Source organism: Cucurbita pepo, chromosome LG06, assembly GCF_002806865.2.
Source record: "Cucurbita pepo subsp. pepo cultivar mu-cu-16 chromosome LG06, ASM280686v2, whole genome shotgun sequence".
Classification (NCBI taxonomy): Eukaryota; Viridiplantae; Streptophyta; class Magnoliopsida; order Cucurbitales; family Cucurbitaceae; genus Cucurbita; species Cucurbita pepo.
Genome location: NC_036643.1, coordinates 10588969 through 10614763, shown reverse-complemented (window position 1 = coordinate 10614763; position 25795 = coordinate 10588969). Strand labels below are relative to the sequence as shown.

Here is a 25795-nt window from a genome sequence, read left to right as displayed (position 1 = left end):
GTATTGATTTGGAGAAGATATCTTACAAACCGCTCACATGTATTGATTTGGAGAAGATATCTTACAAACCGCTCACATTTATTCTAAAACAAATTTCAAGATGTCATCGAATATAAAATTACTCTAAACTAAGCATGCTAAAATTTCTAATGATCATAATATCATGATCACTCTCATTTAAACATGGCCTCAGTTCCTNCTTTTTTTTTTTTTTTTTTTAGTGAGAATTAATTAGAAAAAGAAAATGACATGATAAGCTCCAAGATTGAACTAAAATCCTAAATCAATAATATGAGAGGAAGGCTTTTGAATTAATCGTTCTAAGTCTAGGGTTCTAACTCGAGCCTCGTATTAGCAATATTTCATCGAACAATGACCGTGGTCTACTTCAGGCGTGTGCGTAACAAATAATTGTTTACAAATTATTAGAAGTAAACAAATTAAATTTAGGTGCTCTCAAGGCATCCTCATCTAAAATACTATTTTAAACGTCACTTTTTCCCACAAGAGGAAGAAACGATTATACATCAATTTCACCAATCATGCCATGCTGCCGGCCATCACAAAATTAAGAATTATACAAGAACACTAAATGGGCAAAACACAACACATTCCTCAGCTAGGGGCATCCTCACCTTTGCTCTGATACAGAGTTTCTAATCGTTCCTTGGCTCTGTGAACTTTTGACTGAAGATAAAAGCTTCCAGTCTGAGCATTCTTTTCGAACAAAGCGTCATATTTCTGAAAACATAACAAGCACTGTCAAAGACCTATTCATAATAATATATACAAGGTAAGGAACTTATTTTAGTGAAAAGCAATAGATATTGACCTTCACAATTTCCTCCCAAGGCGTTTCCGGGGAGACGCCAAGAATCTGCCTGGCTTCTTGCTCTGTCATCACTTTGCTTGCTCTGCGAACGGTGTTTTGAATTGTTTCTTGAGCAACACCGGACTTTGAAGCATCTACACCGCACGAAAAAAGATTTGTTATTCAGCATAATCATCTTCAACTACAATATCAAACTCTCCCTCATTAAAAAGTACAAACTTTGTATAAACAACTACATTTATCCAAGTACATGTTCAATAGATTACAACACAACTACACCCAAACATCTCTAACCAAATTGTGGTCCGTAAATCACTTCTCACACCACATGCTCGAGAAATAAAAACATTTTTTCAAAAGATCGAGGAAGATAATATTTAGTCTTTCAAGCTTGACCATAAAGGTAAAGGATGGATGTAAGATCCCATGTTGGTTAGAGAGGAGAACGAAACATTCTTTGTAAGGGTGTGAAAACCTCTCCCTAGCATACACGTTTTAAAAACCTTGAGGAGAAGCCCGAAAGAGAAAGCCCAAAGAGGACAATACTTGGGCACTTACAAATGGTATCAGAGCCAAACATCGGGCGATGTGCCAGCGAGGAGGCTGAGCCCTAATGGGGGTAGACATGAGGCAGTGTGCCAACAAGGACACTGGGCCCCGGAGGGGGTGGATTGGAGGGGTACCACATCGATTGGAGAAAGGAAAGAGTGTCAGTGTTCGCTAGACCCCAAAAGAGGGTGGATTGTAAGATCCCACATTGGTTAGGAAGGAGATTAAAACGTTCTTTATAAAGGTGTAGAAACCTCTTCAGCAGAGGTGTTTTAAAGTTTTAAAAACCTTGGGGGAAGATCGAAAGGAAAAGCCTATAAAGAAGACAATATCTGTGGGTTTGGGCTATTACAATGGAACTATAGGATGCTATAATCCAAGCCTTTAACACTCAACCCTTGAACATATCACAGGCTAAAAAATAACAAATTCTCTTGACCAATTATAGAAAATCTAAGAAGGCATTATTCTCGCTTTCAAAGACGATGAAGGATGTAATAAAAGATAGAACTTCAGGATGTTAACATCCCCCAAGCACATTTAAAAAAAAATGATGTCTATGCCAATATCACCTGAAGCAAAATTAACCTATGTGCACTCAGAGCTTTGTTCTCATTGACAAAATGCTTGTCCCAAAACTTACCCCATTTACATTAAAGCTTCTAATAGTTCAAAGACAAGGTGCAAGTTTCTTTTGTTCTACATGTAAAGTTTCAATCAAGCCATCCAAAAAAATTTACACCAATAACCATAATATTGAGGACAAATTGGCCAACTTCCAATAGAGATAAAAACCCAGGGGTGGAATAAAAAGAGTGTACTTACTCGTAAGGGCTTGACGGTAGGCTTGAACAAAGGCCCTAGCAAGTATCCCAGAGCCCATCACAATTAAATTGGCAAGAATTTTTGCAGCCTGTCCAAATACATACAAGCAAAGAGGCTCTCTTATAGGAAGTTGTCAAACTGAATAAGACGATTTTAAAATTATGCAATACAATATCTACTCCTCTCCTCTGTCAAAATTGAAGTTATCGACAAAGCAGGAGTAAATACATGAGTTCTAATTAGAATAGCACTGATTTGATTGGTAAAAAGATCAATGTACACTCAAGAGAGAGATGACATGACACAAGATATACAAACACACTTCGAATATGCTTGATTTCAAATGGCTTTAAAAAGCGCAGAGGGCAAGAAACAAGCATCAAGAACCCAATATGTTCAGAATAAATATGAAGGAGACGGATACATAATATTCCCCTAGACGAAACTTCGGCCAGAGAAAATTTGGGAACGAAATGAAACTTCGAATTAAACCCATAATCCATAATCAATCTGGAAACAAATTACTAAACGGAGGAGACGGATACATAATATTTCAGATAAAACTAACAAAATAAATTATGTTTATACATCCGCTCCTGATTCAATATCATTTTCTCATTATCTTAGAAATCGATCCACCATCAAATGAGAGGAGAAGTGAAAGAAAGTAGAGAGATACCATGATTAATTGGCTGGCCTCGATAACGGGTCCGAAATCGTTAACGCCGCTAGAACTGCAAAATCAATTAGAAAGTGGCGGATGGTTTTATTTAGGGTTTGAAGGCTCAAATAAAATATTTGGATTAGAAACAAAAATATCATACAGACTTGCCTTGTGATATGGAGGCTGCCAAAACTGGAAACCGACCCAACGTTCACCCTACTAGCGTCCGGGTGTGAGGGGAGGAGGTTGATATGGATAGGGTGGCGCGGATGCGGCAAATCGTTGAACAATAGGGAGTGAAGAGAGGGAGGGGCGGCGGCGGCGGCAAAGAGAAATTGGAGACGGCAAAGAGAAAGGGAGAAGAAAGGGAAGGGCGCCCTCTGCTTGCGGGGAAAGTTATGATGAATGTATTGATTTTATATAAAAGAAATACTAATTTACTTAAATATTTACAAATCCATTATTTTATATTGGTTAGTTATTGTAAAAAAAACCTAGAAAAAAACATTATCGCCGTTATTTTAGTTTTCAGAAACATTAGGTTGGGATGACCCATTTGCTCAATTTAAATTATTTTTTTAGCTGAAAATTGAATCATTAGTACCTTTAAGTGAGTTAAGCTCGATAATGTTTTTTAACTTGATGCCGTGGACCTATATATGTTAAATCAGATCGGAGTAGATTTGGGCTAGCTCTAAGGATATTTAGTAACCGTGTCTTAAGCCAATAAAGTAAGTGACTATAATGTTGGTTTGGTTGGATGAATTATAGGATGTATGATAATGCATGCCTTGTGGCTCCTGCACGTGTCATAATTATGATGGTTATGTTATGTTATGCTATGTTGTGTAATGCTATTTTTATAAGTCATGCTATGATGTGACCATGCCATGTTGTAGAATTATGTTATGATGTTGATAATCTATGATGCATAAATCTCCATACATCATGTCATGTAAGCTATGTTATGTACGAAAGGTGTGACAGGAATTATGTATGCATGATTCATATACTCATTATGTTATAAATGAACGGGGGTTCAACTTGCATCATAAATTTATGCCATGATTTTAAGATATGGGGACCTCATGCATTCATGTGTGTCAATAGGATACTTCTCTATTATGATTAGTACGGATGCGTATTTTACAACATTTATGTTCACCATTATGTTATGTGGGCCCTTTCTCCTCTGTGGTGTCCTACAACCTGTTAGCAAATGCTAGCCTGACAAGCTAGGTCCAGGGGTACATGAACCCACCTGGTGGGCCCATATGCGTATGCGTCGGCCGTGTGTAGTAAAGTACTATACATTCAACCCTGCCTAGACTGGAAAGCTGTCGAAGGCCCTCCCGTGATATTTTTATAAATATAGGTCTCATCATTTTGCATGTATTTACATTTCTCGTCCCCAACAGTGAAACTACTTACTTAATATTTCTTAACATACTCAAACCACATGCCACTCTTATTTCTAAGATAAAGATAAGGCACTCGTGTATTAACGACGGTATCACAATGAAGGTCATGGAGTGAGAGGGTAGTCATATTTATGTATATTTAGTAGTCCTTCTAGTAGATTAGAGCTTTGTTTATTTTATTTAAATTATGATATTTACTTTCCGATTTGCTAGTTAAGACTATGTTGGTTTAAAATATTTATTTTGAATATTAAGTCTTTATGAAAAAATTTAAATGCATGTTTTCTGCACACATTAGTCTCGTCATACATGGAGTAGCGATCCTATTTTTAATAAAAAAAAATAGTGTCGTTACCGATTTTAAGACGAATTCTTACATATTCTCCTACGTAGTTTTTAAGATGGATTCTCTCTAATTGAAATCATTAATATAAACCCCTAGTCGACATAGAGTTTACCATTTTGGTGTTACCGACTAATCGATTACAATAAATTGGATTAAATTTTGCAATTTTTTCTTCTGTAGTACCACGCCGTGACATGAGCATGAAAGGGGTTCAAGAATCAATTTTCTTTTTTATAAGGGCTAAAATCATTTATTTTGACTTTTTGACCCCATATTGTAGGGTGGATCTCGAAAGATAAGAAAGATCTCCCTCCATGCCATACATACGACTTTCATCGAATACGGCTTTCCACAGAATTCTACATGTATCTATGAGATCGAGTACGGAATTCCATATATTTCTCATTGCGTTTTCTCTTTTTTGTTCTTTATGTTCTATAATCTAGGTTGAATATATGAGTTCTGCGACCTTAACCGATTCTTTAATATGTTAGAACATGAGTGGAAGTAGAACCGTTTTAACCAAGTTGGATGTCTTATCGTGGAAGTAGAACCGTTTTAACGAGGTTGGATGTCTTATTGTGGAAGTAGAACAGTTTTAACCCGGTTGAATGTGTTATCGTGGAAGTTCGGATTTTGTTGAATAATATACTATTTGGACAGGATATTAATAGTATAGACTTGGGCCTTATTGGAGGAGGGAAGAAGATAAGCATGAAGATAAGAAATTGGTGGATTTACATCCAAACTAATAGGCTGTGTTTGTGGGTTTTGGGTCCCAATGGGATATTTGTACTTTGTAGGGGCCAAAATGAAAGATATTTGTTTTGCACTGCAAATCTTCTCTTGGCTAGAGAGAGAGAGAGAGAGAGAGAGAGAGAGAGAGAGAGAGAATGGGATCGGCCACCGCCGGAGCTCAGTGGATTTCCGCCCCACCGACCGGGAGAAGTGGCCGACGAATGGGGATCCCATTTCAACCTTCCTTCCGATTTGCTTTTCCGATTAGCAATAATATTGGGCAATTGAAGGGCAAACGAGAGAAAAAGGGAGGCAAGCTGTGTTACAGCGCAGAGGGAGTGAAGGATGAGATAGACGAGGAGGAGGCTTGTGAGCTTGTGAATGGAATGGAGCTTTCCATTGGAGAAGAAGCTCACCATTCAATCACTGCATATCTCTTCAAGGCAGTCAAGAACAATAATGGAACAGCTATTCTGCTCTTGACGGATCTCTTTGCCTTTCAAGACTCTTCTATTCGAGACTTCGCCTATCGTCTCGCTTGCAATGGCTTCAAGTATGCTGTCTAACTTTATCTCCAGCTTTTTCATTACGATCCATATTTTCTTAGGAATCACGAATCTCCACAATGGTATGATATTGTCCATTGTGAGCATTGTTAGATGAACACGACTCTCCACAATGGTATGATATTGTCCACTTTGAGCATAACCTCTCATGGCTTTGCTTTCAACACCTCTCCTTATTCAAGACTCGACTCCTTTTCTTTAGGAGTCTTGATCATTTTTTCTATGCCTTCGAGGCTCACAATACTTTTGTTCGACATTTGAGGATTCTATTGACATCACTAAGTTTAGGGCATGACATACTATGTTAGATGAACACGACTATTCACAATGGTATGATATTGTCCATTTTGAACATAAACTCTCATGGCTTTGCTTTGGGTTTCCCAAAAGGCCTCATCATCCCAATAGAGATAGTATTATTTGATTATAAACCCATGATCATTCCCTAAATTAGCCGATGTGGGACTTTCATCCAACAAGTCTTGGCTCTCATGGCTTTGCTTTGGGCTTCCCTAAATTTCATCCAACAAGTCTAAGCACTCGTGGCTTTGCTTTGGACTTCCCTAAAAGAACTCATCTCCCCAATGGAGATGTATTCCTTACTTATAAACTCAGGATCATTCCCTAAATTAGCCAACAATTCTTTCCTCTTAATCAAGCTTCTAATGTTTACTCAACTTGAACTACAGTGTCTTGCTTCCAAATATATTTCATGGAGATTCAAGTGAGGAACAAAAGATTGTGGAAGACATAGGAGCAGCAACAAAATGGTTGGTTGACGAGTTTTCAGCAGCAGGGATCTCGAGGAAGCTTGGGATCGTGGGGTTTGGGTACGGGGGAGGCCGGGTAATCGACGTTCTAGCTCGAGACCAGGGTTCCTATTTTTCCATTGGCGCCTCCTTATATGGTACTGAGGTAGATCCATCTCTGGCTACCAAAGTCGAGGTTCCTGTATTGCTCATCTCAGGGGACAATGACACACTTTGTCCAGTGAGTGTCATGAAGGATTTGGAGAAAGGGATGGGAGACGGTTCTAAGTTAGTGATATTTGGGGGAAGAGGCCATGGCTTTGTTCACAAACCTGGATCTCCAGAAGAAGATGAAGATGCTGAGCAGGCTTTTCTTATGCTAAGAAATTGGCTGCATGATGGATTGGTTGCAACTAATATTGAGCCATGTGCATAGGTACTTAGGGTAATGAATGAAGTAGCTAACCTGGTGCTATTTGGTTCCAAAATGCCTAAGTAGGGGATGGCTCACTTTCATGCATTTCAGCAATGGTGTAGCTAATCCTAGGTACGTATTTTTCAGGCTAAAAATGGCTTTGCTCAGATTTTAATATCAATATCAGACAAACGGTTTAGGGACTGACTTGGTTCCCTACCGCTGATGAGGTCTTTTCTACAAAATCTTTGATGGACATGAAAGAAAAAATAGAAGCAATAAATCTCACGCTAGCAAAGACGGTAGAGAAAGGACATCAACCTAAAGAAGTGAAGTTCTTCCTTTAGGAAATAGCACATAAAGCCATTAGCACAAGTGAAAATCTTAAAAAAAGAATATCTTACATCACTCTTTCTCCAAATTGGTGTCCATTATGCAAGAAAGAAAACGAATCTCAAAGCTACGCTTAAAATCTCTAGAGAACAATTCTCAATATATTCGAATGAAATCTCACATTTCCTAGGGAGGCATTTCCTAGGTAGGTAAAGACTTTTAGATATGGTTTTAACGTACCACCATTTCAAGAATGCAAAAGCCCTACTAGGAAAAATCCCACCATGACTTACTTTTAGAATCTGTGGAAAGAAAGAAATAAGAGAATATTTGCAAAAAGGACACAGAGCTACATAAAACTTTTCGACAATATTGTTTACCCAGCTATATCTTGGTGTAAATGGTCCAATATTTATACTTCCTATGGGATCAAATGGATCAAACGGATCAAACTGCCAAGAGTATGATAGAAAAGACGGTTGTCAAAGCATTAGTTAATAAACAACATGAGGGTTGCAAGAAGAGTACTTATTGATTTCCTTTTTTCCTCTCCTGCTTACGTAACTCGATATTAGCAACAGGAAAATCTGTAGCGTGCATGGAGATGAAATATAATGTCTACAACCAAAAACGTTTGTACTACACAATGAAATCCAAACATGAGAAACAGAAGTTTAAACAATCTCACGTAAAATTACGGTTTCACATCCATTCAACCTCAACACAGCTTTCTTCTCCATCAGTTGTAATTAATCTTGCCCCTCCTGGAGAAAACCAAGTGTCGGAACTTCAGAAAACGGTAAATGATTTATCCTTTCATAACAAAGATATGAAATACATGCAAGGCAAAACCATACGGAGATTAATTTGCTCATGGAAAGCAACCAAACTACATGTTAAAACAAACAAAACAAAGGTATCAGCTAAAAGACTTGCATATTCCTGCAAAGCATAGTTCATAAAATGTGGTGATTATCTGGTGCATAGCCACGACAAGCAACTTGATGTTTCAACTTTTCTTTCATAGTTGGTGGTTCTTTTTCTTTGATCATTACAATTCTAATTAAGTCAGCTGGGTTTGGGTTTGTTTCTTCCTTCAACAAGTTTCTTTCGTTAAACATGTCCAGAAAGTATCTCTGCGTCCAAAACTAAAAAGGTTGAACACTCAATTTCAGTGTTTTAGACATGTTCATAAGAAATAAGGCTAAAATTATAACTATAACATATTAAAAAAGAAAAGAGATTGGCTAATATGGCCTTTTGAGAGGGCTCTCTCTCACACACAACACTAGCCCAAAACCCCGCTTCCCTTCCAACCCCTGAACTCCTATTTATAACCCTCAACTCTTAAAAACTCGAGTATAAATATGTCTTGGCAATATCCTAATAATATTCTCAATATTACCCTACTAACACCTAACAAGGACATTTTTGGACTCCTATCACCACGTATAGTGCGAGTGATCAGTACTGCTAAAAAAAATGTTATTTTGTTATGAAGACACCAAGAAAAGATCAAATCCACTGAAAAAGTAGTACCAAAACTTCTTGATGAACTAGCAAATAAAAGAAGTGTATCAGTTTTACCATGTTTTTTCACAAAGGCTGCATAAACAAGGGTAAAGATAAACATCGGATGTATTTTTTTAGACAACTAAACAATATAATAAGACCTAAGAAGAACGGACATGGGACACGGATATGACACAGATACAAACATGACAACATGTCCATTTCTGAAAAATGTAGGCCACGGACAGATTGGAGATGTGTTTTTTTTATTAAGAAAATGTGTGGACATACCAGCAGATTTGTTACTTCAAAATAGATAAGCTACATAAATATAACATGAAAATTTTAAATGTGCTTATATCAATTAGTACCTTGGATCTACCCCATTCTTTCAAATGAGTTTTTAATGTTGGGTTATATTTTATGGCGGATCATAATAAGTAATGGGTTAGGCAATGGGCATGTAGCTAGGAAGCACAGACACAGACAACATGAACACGGCGACACAAATTTCAGAAAATGTAGGACATGGACACGTTAGGATATGTTGTTTTCTTTTACGTTTTTTAGTTAATATTAAAACATCAAATCCAAAATACTTCATCTAAATGGTACAAAAATCCCAACAAATCATATGAGCCCACTAAAACCCAAAACTCCTACCCCCAATCAACATTGCTGCCACTTTGACCAACACCGCTGTTTTGTGGCCGATCCCCTCTCACTAACACTGTTACTGACTGCTTGAAAGGCTTGGGTTTTTTTATGAAACATTTAAATGTTAATATGGCGTGTCAGCCACATGTCCATTTTTTTTTTTGTTTTGAAGGTACACGACAAGTCTGACACAAACACTGTAAAAAACAAATTCATGAAAAATTTACAATTCTCGACTAAAACCTAGATGTGAAAGGTTATCTAACAAATATTAGTGTTGCTGCATACTACCAATTGTCTCTCCATCCTGGGCATGCAGTAAGGAGCAGGGTTAAATGTCTTTTTCTAATGCAATTATCTGTCAATGTTTTTAGGTTGATGTGTCAGCATGACCCCTAAGTATTCGAACACGTCATTGACATGTCCAAATTTAAAAGAAATAAAAATAAAATAGGAAACCTTTTTTTTTTTTTTGCATGTCAAACACTGTCGAACAAAAAAGTTGACCAAAAAAGTTGGCATCTATAGAAATTTTGAACCTCCAATATATGAGTTGAGTATAGAATCTTAGTTACTAGGAAATGATGTAGAAGAAAGATCTGGTTGAAAATTCTCCTAACAGCTCTCCTTTTGAAATTACCAAATCTCCTTGGACAATGGATGAAATTAGCTCCACTACCAAATCTCCTTTTGTACCAATCTTTTCTCCAAGGATTTTTCTAACTTCACAGGGGTGCTCAAAAGAGATGGGCAATAAGTTTCCATTAATAGTTTACCTCCCTGGAAGATATAAGCATGCATTCTTCCATTAATCCAGTTTCCTCTCCAAATTTTCAATAATGGAAACCTAAGAGATTTTAGAAGAGAAATTACCCCCCAAAGGCATCCCTTGTAATAAATGACGGGAGGATTTCTTGCTATGCAACTAAATTTGACAGTTTCTCCAACCTCTACCCAACAGCCGAAATATTTATTCCTAGTATAATAGAATTGCAAATGCTGACCTTAGGACAACATTTGCTTGAAAAAAAAAAAGAAATGGAGTTAATTGAATCAAGCACATGCCTTCGACCATGGGAAAGGCGACGCCAAGCAACCAAAGGCAAAGTGGGGCAAACACCTGATTGAATTCACTCTCCCCAACTGTTGACCTCACCTCTTGCCATAGGCGAGCGTCTAGGTCGCATTAACAACACTATACGATCCAAAGTATCAACTCTATCATGAAGAATCTGCCATAAAAAACTTGAAGGGAATATAACCTTCCAAATAAAGGAGAAGATTGGTGCGCTAGACTAAGAAGGGGACCACCAAACAACAAAAGAAGAAACAACAAGAAAACCCTTCCAAATGATTCATTAGGGCAAAGTTCCCTACAACCAGTGTTGTTGAGGCGACCCCAAGTGCACACCTAAGGTGAGGCGTGGCAAGCTAAGGTCAACGTGCTTCTTATGGTGCCTAAGTAAGCATCTTCAAGAAGTCACTCACCCAGTAGTGTCTTGCAGCGCCTTCGTTATTGACAAATGCGGGCACTTAACGAATATAAAATTTTGTTATCTTTTTTTAACGAACATCATCTTACAAAATACTAATTTCAAGGCCACACAACTCCTAATAAGTATGATCTACTGTCTTGATTTTGATCATTTATAATAAAACAAGGTTAATACTTCTAGCCTATACAACACAATAAATTAATTCATTGTCCTTAAGATGGTCTATATCAACAAAAAAGAAATGAATATGAACACCTCAGAGAAAATCTCTCCTGAAAATTTAGTTCAGAATCTAAAGGTGATCGAACAATATCATATTAAACAGAAAAATTCAAGGTGATAATTTTATAATGAAAGAAAATGTAAAATTTCACCTGTGAAGGCTGAGGCCCTGTGATTTTTGGAGATGCGAATTTCGCGGTGGAACCTTCAAATAAAGAATTACAATCTGTGTACGCTGATCCAATGCCCAATCCAGCACCAAAAGCAATAGATGCCCAACGAGTCACCGGACTCCCTAGTTGTTAATCAAGATACAGTGCTCATTAGTAAGTTTGTTAAAATCATACAACTGAAGTTCCAGAAAAATGATAAAACATCGGTATATCAACATCTCGAGAGGCCATTTATTTTGCAAAAATCTTGGATGTCCATGAAGTGGCTTCAAATTCACGAGTTTGTTTTACACGAATCTAGGAAATCCTGATATTCTAGGATGCAATGACCCTTATAAATGATACAAACTGAAAGTACACTCCGATATTTCTCTAGCATCCATGCTATATGTTCCCAATACTGAGAAATGGTTACACGAGTAGTGTAGAAAGACAACAGTTCAAGACATTTGTGATTACCCATTTCACGCGAACCCCAATTTCTCAAGTCTACAGATTCGTCGCAGAATAAAATCGTTACATCTCTTTCATTTGCAGATATCAGACAGTCCAAATCGATGACGGAAAAATCTTAACATATGGTTGATCCAATGAAATGACATGCAATTCCAGTTTTTAGTAAAGAACGGCCAGAGAAAATTACTTCAAATGAATTAAAACTCCAATGTTTCCCATCCGCCAGATGAAGATTAGAAAAACATAATAAGATGGAAATAAGAACAGAGAAAAAGGGAGAGGAGGAATTATTATTACTGAAGAAAAGGAGGCCGCCAAATGCACCAGCCAAGGAAGAGTAAACGAATCGGCGCAGCGTCAAATCAAGACAAGCGTCCCACTTCGCATTCAAATCATGCGGTGGAGGCACGACCTCTTTGTTCTCAGCCATATCCAGAAAGGAACCGTCGGACGCTGTGAAGCGATAAGGTTGATTGCTATCCTCCCACTGTTCTTCTTCTTCTTCTTCTTCTTCTTCCTTGTCTAGTTTTCCTGCAATTCCTCTGGCTGTGTGGAAATGGCCGTATTATGAGGGTTTCCTTCGATTCCTTGTTGTGCTTCGCTTCGATTCCTTGGCTCAGCAGGCTCAGCCCGGCCCCCTTTCAATTTGGGCCATTGATATTAGAATCACTATAAAATGGACTTCTCACCCCTTTCTCGGCCTGCCCCTATCACATTCATTCTCATCATCCAATATCTTTTCTTAAATCATCATATTTTCTCACACATAAATATACCACATCATCAAATTAATACCCATTAAACAAGAATCAAAGTTCATAACAATGGATTCAAGTGATTGAAACCAGATTTATGACATTTCATTAGGGTATTTTTCATTTCGGGGAGAATCAGCTAGCTCTGGGTTTGAATGAGGACCCATGAGACAGAACACGGTTGGATGCATTCTTTCGATAGCAAGGCTTCCGCCCATCTCGATTGATCAGTCTTCGGTCAGTAATCTCGTACTCTCGACTGGCTCGAACAATGTTCCGACTCATTCGTATGCTCATCTTATTCATGTCATCAGAACCTGTAATAAACTATCATTTCAAATCATCCTGAGTTACAGGGAATCTTTGGATATCAGTTCGAATGGAGCGTCGAACACTGAAATCCTCAGACCCAAAAACCTTTCTTTTCCTATTGGGCTTTGTGCCACGCCACTTCGGAGAGTGAAACGAAGGAAAAGTCTGACCTGACCTTATTGTTAGGTTATCCTATTTCGGTGCATGGTCAGGTTCTTAAGGTATGTGGCAGAAGAGTTGTGGGTCTACCTTTTTCAANTATCACTGAGCGGTCATTTAGGGGCCTTAGCTGGTGATCCGGGCTGTTTCCCTCTCGACGATGAAGCTTATCCCCCATCGTCTCACTGGCCGACCTTGACCCCTGTTATTTTGAGATCATATCTAGTATTCAGAGTTTGCCTCGATTTGGTACCGCTCTCGCGGCCCGCACCGAAACAGTGCTTTACCCCTAGATGTCCAGTCAACTGCTGCGCCTCAACGCATTTCGGGGAGAACCAGCTAGCTCTGGGTTCGAGTGGCATTTCACCCCTAACCACAACTCATCCGCTGATTCTTCAACATCAGTCGGTTAGGACCTCCACTTAGTTTCCACCTGAATGAAGTCAGCAACTCATGTGTCATATTCGAACCCACCAATAAGCAGTGGGAGAGCACCACCACCGCTTAATCCACGAAACAGATAGGAATGAAGTATCATATCAAAATCCAGTCGTTTAACCAAAGAACAATTAGGTTTTAAGATTTTACATAATCGTTAATTATGATCATAAATTATGGACGTTACAACTCTTGGAATGCATCAGAGAACGTTAAGAGTTTCATTTTGAGGCTATATAAAGTCTTGTATATTGTTTTTGTAAAATAGACTCTAAAAATGTGGTAAAAAACATGTTTGTGTTTTCTTTTAGATTAGAGGTAAAGTTTTTTTACAATTCTAGGTAGTTTAGGCGGTATGTTTTCTTGGCATAAGATATTTAATCAATAAGTTAATCCAAATCTTACTTTCGGTTGGTTTGATTTCTTATCGTTCGAGGTTCTTAAATATTTTAGATCTAAAAGTCTTATTCTTCAATAAAGCTGTTAGATTAAATTCTCGAGAGTTCCATATCATTTAGAATGAAATCATCTTGATTTTGTGAATTTAAGCATTTGGGATCTATTAGGGAGACGCCAACTAAACCCTCCTGGAAAAGTTTTCTCGATCGACAATGTCCATGGCAGTACAATGAGAATCATGAGTTGGAACAATGACAAGGTTGCATCTCGAGCACCTATGATACTTAGGTTGATGATGAAACAGACTAATTCCTAATCAAGATACCTTAAAACTTTAAGATAACTCTTATAAGATAATAAGCTCTGAGAGTCAATGAATTGGGGAGTGCCTTGACAATGCTAAAGATGAAAATTTTGAAGATTTTTGCACTTAGATTAAGTTAAGTTCAAATGATTCTAGCTGACTTAGGAGATAGCCTAAGAGAGTCTATGACCTAGAAATAAAGCATCTAGGTACGAATAAGATATATATAAACTGATGTTGCAGGTGAGTCACCACTTCAACAGGAGATCGAACAGGGCTTATTTCAGTAGCTAAGGATCGTTTTGTGCCTGACTCCACTTGCTACCTTTTAGCGTGAATGGATAAAGAAAGACCCTCAAAGAGCTCGGTACCAAACAGGCACAACATTCCTTCTCGAGCGGGGAGCGAGTTCAAGACTAAAGAAACCCAGAGCATCTCTTCCTTTTCACCTGGGCATGAACGGTAACCAAACAAAAAAAAGTCAGCCAACCACAAATTCTTGAACCATAAAGGGAACCACCCTGTAAAGTCAAGAGCCTCACCTAAAGGACCAAACCCGGAGCTGAGAACAAGATCGAAAGCACAACTTCTCATTCGAAGCATGAAAGTAGTCAGGTCACAACAAGCCGGAAGAGAGAAGAGTGGCCTTCTCAAAGGATGGGAGTTGCTCGTAATCTGTCAAAGAAAGAGTATTACTATTTATTTTTGTCATCTCTTTTGATAGTGATGCTATACATATCTTCCGATAAATTCAACCATTTTTATGTCATAATCGTGAGGTCCACTTCGTATGGGTCATTTTTAAGTTTCAAATTTTAAATTTTAAAAGATTGATACGTTTTTTAATATATATTATATGAAGCAATGATGAAAGCAAAAGAATGGTGGCCTAAATGATTGCACACCAAACATGGAACATGGATTCATTCTTCCTTCTCATCCATTTCATAATACAATTAAAGTTTAAACACAAACCATGATCTTGTTAAGGCATTCTTAGACTCGATAGTCCTTCCTTTGGATCCTGTAGGCCTCTTTAGGGTATCTCGACTTATATGGGGTGTTACAAATTTTCTTCTTATTAAAAACTTTTGTCCCTGAAAGCTCGTTGTCTTGAGTTAGCGTGCTTAGTATCTTCAAGGTTTCTACTTGTCTTAAGTTTTGAAGGGACTTTCTTATCTTGGGTCTTAAGGCAATGGCGAGGTGGAACATATAACGAAGAAGTTAAGGTTAGAGAAATACCTGTGTTGACTTAGTTGAGGTTATCAACGTCCCTCGGTCCCGCTCATTCTGCCCTTGGTTTGAGTTTGTCCTTGTGTTTTCGTACTTGTCTTCATGAAAGATTGCCATGCCTCTAGAGAAAACGTGATGGTGGGGTGTTTAGGGGGCGTGGTTTCACTTGGGTTAGGTCCTTATTGAGTTTTTGTTTCAGTGTTCTGGGTCTAGACCTGGGTCATCTACCTAGAGTCCTTAGGTGGCAAGATTTTAGTCCTAAAAGAATACTTAGGGTTACCTACGTGTCTTAAGGTTATCTTAAATCTTAACTTAAATAGCAACCCTATAATCATGCACCCAATAACTGGAAACCCTAGACATCAATTAAAACTTAGAGTCTTTGAAGCGTACTTACTTAGTCACAGTGAAGGCGTCCCTTGAGCGGGGCAATAGACCACGACTTCTTCATGAAGATCATCCAAATTAGACCTCTGAAACTTAAAGAATCATCAATTTGAGACGAGAGGGGTTGTAGAAATGAATTTTAAACTTACCCAAATTCATACCCAAGAGCATGTTTCTTCAATTTGGCAAGATCTTGAGCTCCAATCACTTCGAGGTCTTCCTTAAAGATACAGAAACCGAATGGGATAGGCCTCACATGACATACTGCAATCATCTTTCATTGATGTCAGACCGAATTGGAGAACTGTGTTTGGGGCACTATCAACACTCGTAGTGACATAAATTTAACGTCTTAATTATAAATAAATGATCACCAAATAATGGTAAAGTTTTAACATCAATTGAAAATAAATAAAAAAAGTCCCAAAAGTCTATCAAAATTAAAAGAAAAACCTTTTTAGATTATGATTGGTTGTTTGGGCATTTCTTTCTCTTTCCACAATTATTTTGGGTCATTATCCTATAATAAAAATAGAGTCATTATCCCAAAACAACAAAATGACCCATTTTTCCATAATAAAAAAAGGGTCATTTTCCCAAATTTCAAATCTCCATTATCAAAAGGAAGACAGCCTGGAGTTGTTTGAAACTTGTCACTCAAGTCATTACAGCCAGAAAAGTTAATGCAAAAATAAACAAATTTCTTAAATTGAAGCAAAGACAATAATAGCAATAAATAATACAAACAAATTTACACAAATTTTACAGACTACTAACAACAGAACCAACAAACCGGTCTCTCTGTCCTGTTCCTCGGCGTCCAGACAATTTCAGACAGCTCCCACTGCCAATTTAGCAGCATCCTTAAAGAACACAACGTCCCAAGAAACACAAGGAAAGAAAAAACGGCATACCAAACAAATATCCAACTCCCACCCACCAATCTTGTTTATGACACTATCCAAATTGGAGAAATTAAGATTTTAAAATGTTCATCAAATGGAACCACAAAAAGAACATCATCCATAAATCAAAGAGCCCTGCTTATTATGTCGGATCTTTTGGTCTTTGATCAATCAGAGATGGGTTTGGTCTTTGATCTGTACAACAGGATCTTCTTCTTTTTTGAGCTTAAATTGTCGATGGTCAGCACGATCTTTCCAGCTTCACCCACTCTGTAGCTGTTGGAGATCACTGGTTCATCAGCTGGTCCGAGCTTGGCTGTCTTTTGAACAATCACAGTGTAGCCGCCTTCAGCACTGGGTAAGAACTCTGCTCCATAGCTCACATCCCATCCTACCACTCTCAATTCCCAAACCAGAAGGCTTGGCTACAAGAACAGATGGATCGGACATCTTTTAGCATCAAATCAGACAAGACAATAACAAACTCAGAGAAACATAATTCAAGTCATCCTCGTACCTCAGAAATTGGGAATTCAACAGTGTGTTTGGTTGCTGCCTTTATGGCAACCTCAGTGACAGGGTCATCAATGGAGAATTCTTGCTCGCCTTCCCTGCTTAATCCACCGTACTGAACTGGTACTTGTTCAGGAGTAACATATCTGAGATTGAGACATTTTTTGCAGTGGAAAATAAGCTTGAATGGGTCATTAATGGCGGAAAATTGAAAAGGAAGAAGAGAAAACAAAAACCCACTTGAATAGAGTCTCTGCAGTCTTGGATGGTCCGGCGAACACAAACTTGCTCTTCGTTCTCTGAGTGAAAAAGGGGCTGATCATTCTGTTCACGGCCAAGTACCACCATGGCACGTTGATGAACACCTTCAGAGGAATTAAATTCAATTTCATAAGATCAAACAATTTCTCAATATGTTTTGTAATTGATTGAAGATGATGATGATACCTGTTTGGCAGCGAATTCAGGATAATTGTCTTGGAATAGTTGCAGAGCTCGCTTGGTAGCGTTTCTGAGCTCCCACTTGGTAAGTCCAGGCGAGTTTTTGAGGTCGTTGACTTGAACAATGGTGGAGATGCCATTGGGGCTGAAATCGAGCTTTCTGATACTCTTCTCCAGAAATTGAACCCTCCATCGGAGAAATTTGAGGCTCTTTTCGTCGTCGGAGAAGGTGATTTGATATAAATCCTTGTTTTCGAATTCACCAAACACGTTGTAGCAGACTGGATGGCCTTCCCTGTCGACGCCATGGGAGAACACCACTTTGTCCCATTGGTTCCCCAAATCCTCGTCCAGAAGAGCCTCGATATCGAATTGCTTTCGCCAACGAACAGTGTTCTTGATCATCGTGAAAGCATCTTTCACCTTGAAGTCTCTGGCTCGGAGGAATTTCAACAGGATAACATCGCTCCGTTCATCGCCGAGCAGAGGAATTCCCCAGATGAACACCTCCTCTGGTGGAGGTGGCGGCACAGCCTCCGCCGCTTCCACTTCCACCTCTGCCTCTTCCTTCGACGGGGCTGATTCCTCCGGCGGTGGGGTCGAAACAGCAACTACAGATTCCTCGATCGCTTCCACCGTCTTAGCGCCATCCTCGTCGATAACAGCCACTTTCTCCACCACCGTCGATGGCTCTGCCGCTTTCTCGTCGGCTTCTGGAGCAAGAGAAGTCTCCGGCGCAGGATGCGGAGTGATTGTTTCTTCAACCTTCACCGTCACGGTCTCTGTTACTGGTTCCGGTTCCGCCTCTGTTTTAGGAGGCTCTTCGATCACAGGTTCCTTTGCAGGTTCATCGATTTGAGGCTGCTCAGCAGGTTTCTCAGTGTCTTCCTTCTTCTCCTCGGCCGGCTTCTCCTCTTCCTTAGGCGGCAGCGGCGCCGGAGGAGCTGTAAACTCGTGCTTATTGAGAGCCTCCTGAATAAGAACCTTAAGATCAGCCAGCGCCTTCCTTTGCGACTCCGGAAGCTCACCAACAACGTTGCTCTCCTCCTTGAAAGAAACCGACTGAGAGATCTTCTCAAACTCCTCGGACGCCTTCGGCTTCTCGTCCTCCGCAACTTCCGCCACCGAATCCGGCTTCGCAGGAGAAGCCTCCGGCTGAGGCGGAGCAGGTGCAGAATCTGGTAGTTGTATCTCAGCCGCAGGAACAGGAGGCGGCACAACAGCTGGCTCCTCCGGTACAGGCTGAGTAGAAGTCGGCGCTTCGGCAGCAGCAGGCTTCTGAGTTTCCTCGGCCATGGACGAAACTAGGAGAGAGAGAGAGAGAGAGAGAGAGAGAGAGAGGGCGGAGAGAGAGAGAGAGAGGGCGGAGTATAGGGAGCAGAGAGAAGAGAGCGGGGCTTAATAGGAGAGAAAACTGGCGAGAAGGGTTAGAAGAAGAAGAAAAAGCAGGCGAGAGGTACGTGTGTAGTTTGTCGTTGGAGTGATAAGAAAGAACAGACTGTCAGAGCCGTTCGCCAGCTGTCAAACCACTTTGTTTGTGGGCCCCACACTTCCCCTCTCTCTCCCCCTTCTTTTCACAACGTTATTCTCCATTCCTCCAACTTCAATCATAAATTCCTTTCTAAATTTTAATTTCTATTTAATTTTTTAATTAAATTACATGTTTATCACAAAAACTAAATTTTTTCAATATATTATTAATTTTTTATTTTTTAAAATACTCAAATCACGAATTACCAAGTTAGAGATGAATATTTATTTACAATAACGGATTAATAGTCAAAATTATTTAATTTTTTTTTAAAATGAGACGAAATTTCAATCATTGTTTGAATAATAAATAATTTATTTAAATTAAAATTTACACGCCAAACACATTAAATAAACCGACATCATGATGATGAGACGAAAGCTTATTATTCAAGAATAGGTTTCATGGAATAAGTCCCACGACTTGTAATAAATAATTAAATAATTAAATAATCATAATTAAATAATCAAATAATCAATTTTATTTGTATTATTACTCTTACCTTTTGAAGTCATCCAATAGTCTTTTCCTTACACATACTTATTTAAAAAGTCAAGAAAAATTGAATTTCCTCCGTTTTAGAAAATTATATATTAACATCATTAAAAATGGTAATATGTGGTATCTCGTATTATATTTAGTCTTCCATCACATCATATTTGACCATTTATTGAAGACAAATATCTAGATATTTTCTTTTTAGTACGGCTTAGATATCATATGTGTCATTTTATTATAGGCAAATATCTATATTCATTTATTGCTCTTTTCATATCCTTTGTAATTTATTTGATTCGGTAAATGATTATAAATAGAGAACTTTCAACACTATTTAGGTGTGGTGGTTTAACAAATATTATCATGGTATCATAGCCTCTTCTATATGGCTTCTGAATCTTCTCCTCATCTTCTTCCTTTCAACACTCTAATCCATATGATCACCATCAAACTTTCTTCCTCCAATTATCTTCTATGGAAAAGTTAACTTCTCTCTCCCCTAGATAGTGTTGGATATGTTGATGGAACTATGGCTTCACCACCTTGTTTTGAACTAGAAACCTCCTCAACACTCAGCACCAAATACTTGGTGTGGAAAGTAATCGATTAATGACTTCTCTGTCTCTTACTCTCCTCTCTCATTGAGGAAGTCATTGTCTTCGTCGTTGGTCTCTCCATTGCACATGAGTTTGGCTCGCTGTGGAGACTACGTTCAACCATCATTGGAAAGCTCGTGAACTAAGACTGAAGAATGACTTGCAGTTGATAAAACACGGCACCAAACTTGTTGCTGAGTATGCGCGTACCTTCAAAACAATCTGTAACCAACTTCATGCCATTGGCAGAGCCATCGAGGACATTGATAAAGTGCATTGGTTCCTTTGTGAATTTGGCACCGATTTTTCAACTTTTTCTACTGCTTAGATGGCTCTCACCTCTCTTCTTTGTTTGCAGATTTAGTCTCTAAAACTAAAAGTTTTGAGTTGTTCCAGCGCTCCCTTGAGCCTTCTAACTCTACTTCTACGACATTTCACAACCACTAATTGTGGTCGCACCCATGAAAGTCACTCTGCTTCCTTTTGCAACCAGAAAGGTCATTCTCATTCCCACAACAAATCTTCCAACCGCTGCATCCAACGATACGTTCGGCCTGATTCTACTCATGCTCACCTTGTTGAAGCCTTTGACACGTCTTGTTCTATTGTTGGACCAGACGCTACTGATTGATTTTTGGACACTGGGGCTTCGACCCATATGACCGCCGACTCATCTATTTTGGAATAGTCTAAAAATGGCAAGACCTCTATGATTACAAGAAACGGTGTATCCCTACCCATTACCCACAATGGTACTCTTACTCCTCTTCCAAATATTCATTTATTTGATGTCTTTGTTGTTGCTCACACTAAAAATCTTCTTTCGATAAGAAATTAACGTCTGATTTTCTTCTCTCTGTTACATTTACTAATAATCTTCTTCCTATCTAGAATCGTCAAATAGAAAGGTTGATGACAACTAGTAAAAGGGATGGAGGGCTATATGTGCTGTAGCGCGGCAACTATCTTTATTTTTGTCCTTAGAAACAAATATTGATGTGCTTCATATGATTTATGGCATGCTCGCTTGGGTCATTGAATCATTCTGTTATTTCTTTTTTAAATAAAAAATGTCATCATTCTCTTACGTCTTTATTACCTTCTCCATCACTATGTAGTACCTGTCCGCTTGCAAAAAGTCATCGATTGCCTTATTCTCGCAATGAACGAAGGTCGTCTCATGTGTTAGATCTTATTCATTGTGATTTTTGGGGTTCTTCCCCCATCAAATCTAATTCGGGTTTTCTTTACTATGTTATTGTTATTGATGATTATTACCGATTCACTTGGCTTTACCCTTTAGAATTTAAATATGATTTATTTGATATTTTTCTTCAATTTCAAAATTTTGTGAAAAATCAACATTCCGCTCGTATCAAGGTTTTTCAAAGCGATGGAGGTGCCGGATTTACTAGCACTTATTTTAAAATTCACTTACGTACTTTTGGCATCCACCATCAACTCTCTTTATCCATATACACCCGCTCAAAAGAAAACATGGTCATGTGAGTGTTGGCTTAACCCTCTCTTTCACTCTCATCTTTCTCCTCATTTTTGGGTTGACGCCTTCAACACTGCCGCTTTTATTATCAATCAGTTGCCTACTCCACTTCTTAGAGGCAAGTCATCCTTGGTTTTTCTTCTACCTAGTTACATGTGACTAGCAAGCTCCTCGTGTTTGGTTCAGAGTTTTAGCTCATTTCTTCTCACACTTGGTTTTTCTTGCAGTCGCTCTGACACATCTCTTTCTGTCTTTCATCAACAATCTAACCTTATCTATCTGTTTGTCACGACCCAATATTTTACTATGAGCTGATATGAACCAAGAGACATCACTCATACAATATACTTTAATGAATATGTGAAGAAAATGTTGTTGAAATTATCAGAAGACATTTCAATTCATGTCATATTGAAGAAGAATGAAGTTTCATTGTTATAAGTTTTGGGTGGATTACTATTTAGAGTAATTTAGAGTTATTGTATTTCATTAATATATTTTAAGATTTTTTATTTACTTTAGGTTACATTTACATGATGGTTAATTATGACCATAAAGTATGAATGTTACCACTCTTGGAATGCCTTTAATAGTTTCATTTTCAAGCTATATAAAGTTATGCATGTTGTATTTGTAAGAACTCGGAAAATGTAGTAGAAAAATCATTTATGTTTTCCTTTCACCAATGGGTAACTTTCTTTACAATTCTATGTAGTTTAGGTTGCGTGTAGAATCATTCAAGCTCGACACGATCAATCTTGCTTGTGGAGTGATTCGAATATCAAACAAGTGTTCTTGTCTTGAGATATTTGATCAACAAGAATCATTCAAGCTAGACATGATCGATCTTGCTTGTGGAGTAGTTCGAATCTCAAACAAGTGTTCTTGGCTTGAGATATTCGGTCAACAAGGTAATCTGAATCTTACCTCCCTTGTCGTGATTTCATATCAAACAAGAATCAACACGTGTGTTCCCTCGTAAATGTAGTTCACTCGTGTTTAGCACTCAACACTCAAATCAATGTTATCACTCCCTTACAAACTCTAAACCCTAAACCTCTTTAAAACACCACAGTGTGACAAATCTAAGGATATATGTTAAAACATAACTAAACCTCTTTAAAGCACAAGCGCAATATTCTGTTAGAATCACTCGATCTAGATGAACACAAAGAACATGATAGAGAAAATGCAAGGAGAATATTGGCTAAAGGATTTGTATTGACGACTTCAGATATGTACGGTAAGAGAGAATACAAATACTATAGACGGTACATTTTTAAAGCTATATATAGTTCAACTTACTATATATAACTTCACCAGATATAACCTTATACTATATATATATAACTATCTCTTTTTACTGTACATACTTATTTACAGCTTACTATATATAGCTTTACTAGATATACTCTCTAACGTTTTAACCGATATAACCATCTATCATACATAACTATCTAACATTTTAACGGATGCCTTTTACCATACATAGTTATTTACTATTTATGACGATTTACGGTATGTAACAGTTAAAGACATGCTGTTGTTGTGAGTTTGATTCCTATTACGCAAATGTTTGAAAATAAGGGAATTGAAGTTAATATACGAAAAATCTTATCCCATTTTAGACGGCAACAAATCTGTTTGACGAAAAAAAACAATTAAAAAAAAAACATGCAATCTTAGACATCCAATAAGGATTTGTCGTGTGTTGTGTTGTGTTGTGTAATGTAATCCTGTTTTTGCATTTTTTTAAATAATAAAATAAATATAAATATAACGTGGATACGATATTTCCAGCCCCTGGTTTTGATAAATGCTGCGTACAGTTGGGAGGGAAGGAGATCATTCCAAAGCTGTCGTAGGCAATAAAATCTCGGATGCCATTCGTGGTGGGACCCACTCCCAATGCTGCCACGTTCTCCACCTCATCTTCCGACACGTGTCCGCTTCTCTCATTCCCCCACAGCCTGTCACTCTGCCACGCTTTATCATCATTATTTGCCCGCCGGCAGTATATACATACACACATATATATATATATATAAAATCCCTTTTTTTAAAAAAAAAAAATTAATGTCAATATTCTTTAACCAATTAAAATAAACTCGTATCAAATTTCTAATCATTAATTTCCTTGCAAACTTATATTATTTTCTAAATAAAATTTATAAATTGTTTTTATTAATCATTAAAAAAAAAACACACAATTCTAGTAAGAAATTATGTCATTTTTCCTCTCATCATCGAGAAAATAACTTCGTTTATGATGTCATGTCGACTTTAAATAATACATATAATAATCGAATTTTTGGATTTTATTAGTATTAAAAAAATGTATTCATATTGGTTCACTAGATATGCAGTTTCAAGACCGGTGTCATCTTGGGGTGTTCAAGTTTTCCATAAGGATGGGTCTCGTGGCTCGTAGTGGGTTCCGGATTAAGTGGAAATGGTAGACCTTATTTTCCTTCTCAATCCCAATAAAAAATCACTCTACAAATAAGACAGATCATGTCAAGCTTTGAATGATTCTAAATATATAACCCAGACTACATAGAATTTTAAAAAAACCCTCTAAATTAGGCCTTCCCTTTAATCGAGGCTCGACTCTTTTTCTTTTGGAGTCTTAGTCATTTTTGCCTTCGAGGAGCCTCGACTCATTTTCTTTTTGGAGTCCTTTGTTCAACATTTGAGGATCCTATTGACATGACTAAGTTTAGGGCATGACTCTGATACTATGTTAGGTGAACACGACCCTCCACAATGGTATGATATTGTCCACTTTAAGCATAAGCTCTCGTGACTTTGCTTTGGGCTTCTCAAAAGGCCTCATACCAACGGAGACAGTATTACTGGATTATAAATCCAGGATCGTTCCCTAAATTAGTCGACGTGAGACTTTCATCCAACATTTATAACCTCAAATTTGGATAGGAGGAGAATTTGAACATTTAAAAATTATATTTTTGGGGGAAAGAAATAATTGGATTTAATAAAAAAAAAAAAAAAAAAAAAAAAAGTTGATATGTTTGTGGGGTTCCAAAATTAATGGGAAGCGTAGAGTGTAGAAATGTATATGCCACTGGCCACCCCAAGCTGTACTTTGTTGTTTCTCTGCTGTCCCTCTCTTTATTTTTAATTTCCCAAATAATATTTTAAAACTCAGATTACGTGCTGGAATGAGTTTGAAGGGCTAAGAAGAACAAATTCTTATGATACCAAATTTTTAAAATGCATTTGGTATTGTTTAATCATTCATCGACTTTACCCGTCTTTTTAAATCATTCATTCGGGTTTCATTCGAGATTTCAAATTCAATAATTTTGTTTTTAAAATTGCATTGGATAGTCATACAAGTCATTTTGCTCCTTCTTGTTAAACTTGTATACCATACTTTACAATTTTCGGTAAATTAATCTTTGTTGGATGATGAAAGTCCCACGTCGGCTAATTTAGGAAATGATCATAGGTTTATAATCAAAGAATACCCCCTCTATTGGTACGAGGCTTTTTGGGGAAGCCCAAAACAGAGCCAATCAAAGCTTATGCTCAAAGTGAACAAATATCATACTATTGTGGAGAGTCGTGTTCGTCTAATGCGGTTCTTTCTTTTTCAGTCTCCTTGACCTCAACACCCAATACACATAACGAATACAGGATCTCGCAATGATTGTGAGATCTCGTGTCGATTGTAGATAGAAACGAAACATTCTTTTTAAGTGTGTGGAGTGGGCTTGAGCAGTTACAAAATCAATAATGGTAAATATCTAATCTTATGTTGTCAACATTTAGAGTTTCTTTTAATACCCTTCCTATGAGTTAATTAACTTTATATTAGAATAAAATATTACAATCTTTAAAGTTCG

At 37.8% G+C, this 25795-nt stretch overlaps 4 protein-coding genes across 4 annotated transcripts; 1 reads left to right on the top strand and 3 right to left on the bottom strand.

The window, feature by feature from the left end:
• Positions 1-329: 329 nt before the first annotated feature.
• Positions 330-3265, bottom strand: LOC111796677 (mitochondrial import inner membrane translocase subunit PAM16 like 2-like). The gene is made up of 5 exons (XM_023679400.1): positions 3039-3265; positions 2886-2940; positions 2207-2294; positions 833-966; positions 330-741 (listed from the first exon to the last, which is right to left on the bottom strand). Exons 2-5 carry the CDS (start codon positions 2886-2888, stop codon positions 616-618), a joined length of 351 nt encoding a protein of 116 aa, XP_023535168.1. The 5' UTR covers positions 2889-2940; positions 3039-3265; the 3' UTR covers positions 330-615.
• A 2208-nt stretch (positions 3266-5473) lies between these two features.
• LOC111797302 (carboxymethylenebutenolidase homolog) lies at positions 5474-7346 on the top strand. Its single transcript, XM_023680281.1, has 2 exons — positions 5474-5928; positions 6631-7346. Exons 1-2 carry the CDS (start codon positions 5531-5533, stop codon positions 7124-7126), a joined length of 894 nt encoding a protein of 297 aa, XP_023536049.1. The 5' UTR covers positions 5474-5530; the 3' UTR covers positions 7127-7346.
• Positions 7347-7902: 556 nt separating this feature from the next.
• LOC111797303 lies at positions 7903-12537 on the bottom strand. The gene is made up of 3 exons (XM_023680282.1): positions 12252-12537; positions 11478-11620; positions 7903-8202 (listed from the first exon to the last, which is right to left on the bottom strand). Exons 1-3 carry the CDS (start codon positions 12382-12384, stop codon positions 8188-8190), a joined length of 291 nt encoding a protein of 96 aa, XP_023536050.1. The 5' UTR covers positions 12385-12537; the 3' UTR covers positions 7903-8187.
• A 4084-nt stretch (positions 12538-16621) lies between these two features.
• LOC111796967 (patellin-3-like) lies at positions 16622-19183 on the bottom strand. Its single transcript, XM_023679797.1, has 4 exons — positions 17807-19183; positions 17600-17724; positions 17364-17505; positions 16622-17271 (listed from the first exon to the last, which is right to left on the bottom strand). Exons 1-4 carry the CDS (start codon positions 19094-19096, stop codon positions 17014-17016), a joined length of 1815 nt encoding a protein of 604 aa, XP_023535565.1. The 5' UTR covers positions 19097-19183; the 3' UTR covers positions 16622-17013.
• Positions 19184-25795: the final 6612 nt, after the last annotated feature.

Coding starts and splice junctions, on each gene's coding strand:
- LOC111796677 (XM_023679400.1), bottom strand. Junction 967..2,206: donor CTACCGTCAAGCCCTTACGA/GTAAGTACACTC, acceptor CGTGCGGTGTAG/ATGCTTCAAAGTCCGGTGTT. Junction 742..832: donor CTTGGGAGGAAATTGTGAAG/GTCAATATCTAT, acceptor TTATGTTTTCAG/AAATATGACGCTTTGTTCGA.
- LOC111797302 (XM_023680281.1), top strand. CDS start 5,531: ATGGGATCGGCCACCGCCGGAGCTCAGTGGATTTCCGCCCCACCGACC. Junction 5,929..6,630: donor CTCGCTTGCAATGGCTTCAA/GTATGCTGTCTA, acceptor CTTGAACTACAG/TGTCTTGCTTCCAAATATAT.
- LOC111797303 (XM_023680282.1), bottom strand. CDS start 12,384: ATGGCTGAGAACAAAGAGGTCGTGCCTCCACCGCATGATTTGAATGCG. Junction 11,621..12,251: donor TGGCGGCCTCCTTTTCTTCA/GTAATAATAATT, acceptor ATTAACAACTAG/GGAGTCCGGTGACTCGTTGG.
- LOC111796967 (XM_023679797.1), bottom strand. CDS start 19,096: ATGGCCGAGGAAACTCAGAAGCCTGCTGCTGCCGAAGCGCCGACTTCT. Junction 17,725..17,806: donor CTGAATTCGCTGCCAAACAG/GTATCATCATCA, acceptor ATTCCTCTGAAG/GTGTTCATCAACGTGCCATG. Junction 17,272..17,363: donor TTGAATTCCCAATTTCTGAG/GTACGAGGATGA, acceptor CTGTTCTTGTAG/CCAAGCCTTCTGGTTTGGGA.